General features: G+C 41.7%; 1 protein-coding gene across 1 annotated transcript in view; it reads right to left on the reverse strand.

The window, feature by feature from the left end:
- LOC107576513 (ATP-sensitive inward rectifier potassium channel 10-like) overlaps positions 1 to 4560 on the reverse strand; it is a gene marked incomplete at its 3' end in the record, with an annotated part of 8749 nt that extends 4189 nt beyond the window's left edge. Inside the window, exons 1-4 of the mRNA XM_016262679.1 lie at positions 4203 to 4560; positions 3875 to 4086; positions 3094 to 3225; positions 2815 to 2992 (exon numbers count right to left, since the gene is read on the reverse strand). Of these exons, the coding sequence (XP_016118165.1) occupies positions 2815 to 2992; positions 3094 to 3225; positions 3875 to 4086; positions 4203 to 4560 (880 nt within the window). The remainder of the gene's footprint in view (positions 1 to 2814; positions 2993 to 3093; positions 3226 to 3874; positions 4087 to 4202) is intronic.
- Between the last annotated feature and the right edge of the window lie 344 nt (positions 4561 to 4904).

The following is a 4904-nucleotide window of genomic DNA, read 5'->3' on the forward strand; positions in this document are numbered from 1 at the left end:
GGAGGAAGAAGACAATAAATGCAGCTCATCTGCCAATAATAGAAACCCCAAGTTCCTGTAAACATACCCCCCCACCACCACCACCTAATTCATTATTACATTTTCTACAATTCACACTAAAACTTTTGTTTTACTGCAGATAGAATGTGAAATCCGCTTCTGTCCTTTAACCTCAATTCCAAAATTCAATTAAACTTTTGCAGTCTTTACCACAAAGGATTTTAATAATTCCCAAATGCCAATCCTGACACCAAAGGTCCTTGCTGAAAAATGGATTCTTAGCTAGTTTAAGCTAGTCTTCCTGTCTGGCCAGCTGTTAAGCACTCAAAATCCCTTAAAACTGCCAAAACTGACCAGCCTTGTGGATTGGTGGCTTGTCCGGTCTCTTTTTCCCAGCATGATTCAGATTTTGACATTCAAACCTGTGAAAACCTAAATTGAAGGGAGATCGGTTTACATTTAGTCTCATTATCATTGAATTTGGAGGTACCCAGGGCTTGAAGTGGGCCGGTACACACTGGTATGCAGTACCGGCACTTCAATATTTTAGTCTTTAGCGTACCAGCACTTTTTCATGCGTACTGGTACTGAGTCAAATCGTCAGTGTCTGGGTGATTAGAAATGACACTATAAAGCACCCTACCCAGGAGGTCATTTGAAACGGTAAACTTCTGGAAAGTTCAAGATTCCAGTAAGGGAATGCATTAGTAATAAGTAATAAGTTCAAAACAGCAATGCATCTCATCTGCCAATAATAGAAACCCCAAGTTCTTGTAAACATGCCCCCCTCACCTAAGTCTTTATTAAATGTTCTACAGTACACAATATAATTGCAGAGAGAATGTGAAATCCACTTCTGTCCTTTAACCTCCCAATATTCAATTAAACTTTTGCAGTCTTTCCCACAAAGGATTTCTGTAATTCCCAAATGCCAATCATGACACCAGAGGTCCTTGCTGAAAAACGTAGTCTTAGCTGGTTTAAGCTGGTCTACCTGTCTGACCAGCTGTCAAGCACTCAAAATCCCTTAAAACCACTAAAACAGACCAGCCTTGTGGCTTGTGCAGTCTGTATTTCCCAGCATGGTTCTGACTTTGACACGCAAACCTTCAAAAATCAAATGATGGAGGGGAGATATGTTTGCATTTAGTCTCATAATCAGTGAATTTGGAGGTACCGCAATAAATAATTATCGAAGCATCAAAGCAAACTACATTGGCTATTGGTTGGATGATTAGTTCTGATAAGTGTCGCTGTTTGGTAGAGTGCTATTATTATTATTGCTCAAACTGAAGCAAGGACTGGTGGGACAACAGCTGTCCTCCACAAATTCACAGATGATGAGTCGAAGACACATTCCCACATCCGAAACTTAGGGCTCAAAGAAAATCCCAAGTCCCTAAGTTTTTCCCACTTATAATAACAACACTGTGGTGGTGTTCATTTGCGATTAACTTATAAAGACTGTACACAAATGCATCATTACATTTTGTTGTGGACCAGCAAGCAACAACCCAGAACACTTTAGCAACCACTAGCAATTCTCTAAAAAACACCCAGAGCACTCTTGCAAATGCCCTAGCAACCTACCAAAACACCCTAGAATCATGGTAGCAAGCTTTGGGCAGGCAAACAGTAAATGTACAAATCTAGTTCACATCTATCCTCATGATTAATTAAACAGAGGCAAAATGGAAACATAAATTGAGCCACTTTGGCCTGCCACTTGATTCAGGTGTGAAGTGTCAGTGGAAACAGGGCACCAGCATGTACTAAAAGTTCCAAAACTTCCTGAACCTTCTGCCTGCAGCATGACCTCTGCGCTGAAACAGAGCTTCTCCGGTGTCTCTGACACTTCTCCCCACACTGCTGTTTCACGTTTCTCTTGTGTAGCACTCTATCCTCAAAACAACTCTGCTGGAGCCATGGGGGTCGGTGCCCAACCACGCTGTCCCTGTTCTCGGGTGTATCCTACTGACAGTCTTCATCTGCCACCATAGACAGTGCCATCTCTGCAGTCCCCCACAATCACAAAGAAGCTAAGATTAGATGTAGGTTTTTCAATGTGCGCAGAACCAAAAAACATGCATTTGACAGACTTTTTTATTGAAAATAACTTTCATTGCATTTATGGTACACATGGTCATGGGTTCAATTCTCAGGGAATGCGTGAACATCAGTTCAACTGATGTTGAACATTCAACATCAGTGAACATCAGCTTAAGTTCATGCACTCCTTGGGAATCGAACCCACGTGAATTTGGCAGACGCTTTTATCGATAGCAACTTACATTGCATTCATGGTATACATGGTCATGGGTGAGCTAATGGTCAAAGCTATGACCAATAGCTTTGCTAGAGCTATGCTCTAATGTTTGAGCTATAGGAATCTCAAAATTCCTGTGATGTGATCTGAGGTTTGAATCGTACATATATGAGGAAATGGAGTAGTGGCATCTAGTAATTCAAGCTCAAGGCTGGTAACCAGATGGTTGCTGGTTAATTCACAAGAAGGAATGGTCCATGAGCCAACAGAGCAAAACTTAAGGTTGAACAAACTGAAACTATGCCTGTTCTGTTTTACATCCACCCATTTGGCAGATGCTTGACCCAAGACCTTGGCAGAGCCAGCACCGTGCACTTCCATTTGCACTACAGTGATACCAGTTCAACTTACAGTAGAAAGTAATGAATACTTTTTTCTAATGGGACGGTTCTATGCTTAGGATTTCAAGCACCATTTTGGAATTTCAACATCTCAACGTCATATTTTATTGTTCTAGTTACTCTCCTAGTTCTCCTAGGCTTGCGTACCTTTGGCAGCCCAGGCCCTCAGTGGGCTGTTGTCATCAATCACATGGTAGAAAGTGAGGGGCAAGATGAGGAAGGGGCTGTCACTGGATGTGTCCACTTGGAAGGCTACATTCCTCTGTTCCAGACGCACTGTCTCACCCTCTTTAGTCTGTGAAGTCTGCAGCAGCTTACCTGTTACCTGAAGAATCCCAGGAATTGGACATATAGTATGATAAGTTGTACATATGTTGTGATAGAATTGAACATGAAATTAAACATTAATGCATCATATGTGTTTACCTGGCAGCCCAAAAGGAGACTCTTACGCATGTTAGCGATACGGATCATAAGACAAGGTCGGCCCTCATGATTGGCGACCACAGCATGTTGACTGAACTTCACCGTCTCACCACGTTTTTTCGGCCGTGCTACCTACATACACCAGATGAAAATGTACATAACACCGTATTAGATATGAGAGAACTGTACATGTCATAAAAATATATATTTTTAAACCAATATTGTTCCAGTTCAATCCAGTTCCAGTATGGCTGCACGATTAATCACAATACAACTGAAATCCCAATATGGCTTTTTTGAGTGAAGCTCAGCACTGTGTTCATTTAGACGTGGGCAGCTCATGATAGATCATCCAGTGTTTTCAGTGTCTCGGATCGACTTGGTTCACAGCAAATGCTGCTCCGCATAAAATTCATCTCTGTATTTGCTGTGAGTTTGGTCCACTTGAAATGCATTTGGGAACTCAACATTTGCCAGCCTTCTTCCCACACTTGTAATGAGAAACGCTACTAAACTGGCTAATGTCAACAAAATAAGAGCTTAAGGGTATCCTTGAGATTTTCTGCCCAAATGAAAGCTCGATTGTTTAACATTTCAAAATTGAAGATATAAGACAAACAGAAATATTTGTATTGTAATTGTACAGTTTACAAAATTTTCTTAATAATGTGATCAGATTTTTTATTCCCAAATCCTGCAGCCCTAAATTCCAGTGCTCCTACGTACATTTGTGATGTACTTAGAAACCTAAGCAACTTTTCAGACAAGTTTTCTATTGTACCTTGGCAAGGAAGGTTCCAGTGATGAAGATCTCCATCACCATGGTGATGACAAGTTGGACAATAAGCAGAATGATAGCAAGAGGACATTCCTCAGTGATGCAGCGAAAGCCATAACCAATCGTAGTTTGTGATTCCAGGGAGAAAAGGAACGCTCCCGTCAGGGTTTGGACCTGCATCACACACGGCGTGTGGTTGGACGGAGGGTCAAACTCTGGTGAGAAAGGACAAGAACCAAAGAGATGAAAATTACAGGGTTGCAATTTAATAATAATATTTGGGTAAATAAACATGAAGGTCCTATTGAAGAACATCTTCTTTCCTCCTCACCTAGCAAATCTCCATGCACAAGTGCCACCAAGTACCACAGCACTCCAAAAACAAACCAGGTGCCAGCGAAGGTGGCAGAAAACAGAAAAAGCTTGTAACGCCACTGCATGTCCAGAAAGGTCGTCCACAGGTCACGCAGGTAAAGCGTCCCTCGACCGCTGATGTGTTCGATGCGTACATTGCTCCGCCCATCTTTAGATAGCACCCGTCGACGGCGTCTCAATGCCGCAGGTCCGTTTTCTGTCGAAGCCCCACCTCCTCCACCTAGGAGTGGCTTTAGAACATCTGTCTGTGTCTGGGAGTGGCAGACCTTCTGTGGGGAGGAGCTACGGGAAGAAGGGGGCGTGGCTGAGGTCATAGCTAGAAGGGAAGAGAGAGATGGTTTAATATCATTAGTCTAATTTCTTCTAACTTCACGCAGACCTGAGCTCCAGGGTTGCAAGAAGATTGGCTACCCCTGGTTTAAAATGTGCATGTTCACTATTCATGGTAAATTTAAAAAAAAATAATAATAAAAAGTTGTTATTTTTAGCACAGATCATTTATGTCTTGTGTATAAAACTCTGCAAATTATCTCCGCTAATTTATGCTATTTCTGCGGTTAGATCTGAACTTCAACCAGAGATTTAGAGCTTCATAAATCATTCATGCATTAAAACTCATCATGATGTAGTGGTTTGTGTTCAACATGCAAACAAAATC

This window comes from Sinocyclocheilus grahami, unplaced genomic scaffold (genome assembly GCF_001515645.1).
Source record: "Sinocyclocheilus grahami isolate Dianchi unplaced genomic scaffold, SAMN03320097.WGS_v1.1 scaffold3844.1, whole genome shotgun sequence".
Lineage (NCBI taxonomy): Eukaryota > Metazoa > Chordata > Actinopteri > Cypriniformes > Cyprinidae > Sinocyclocheilus > Sinocyclocheilus grahami.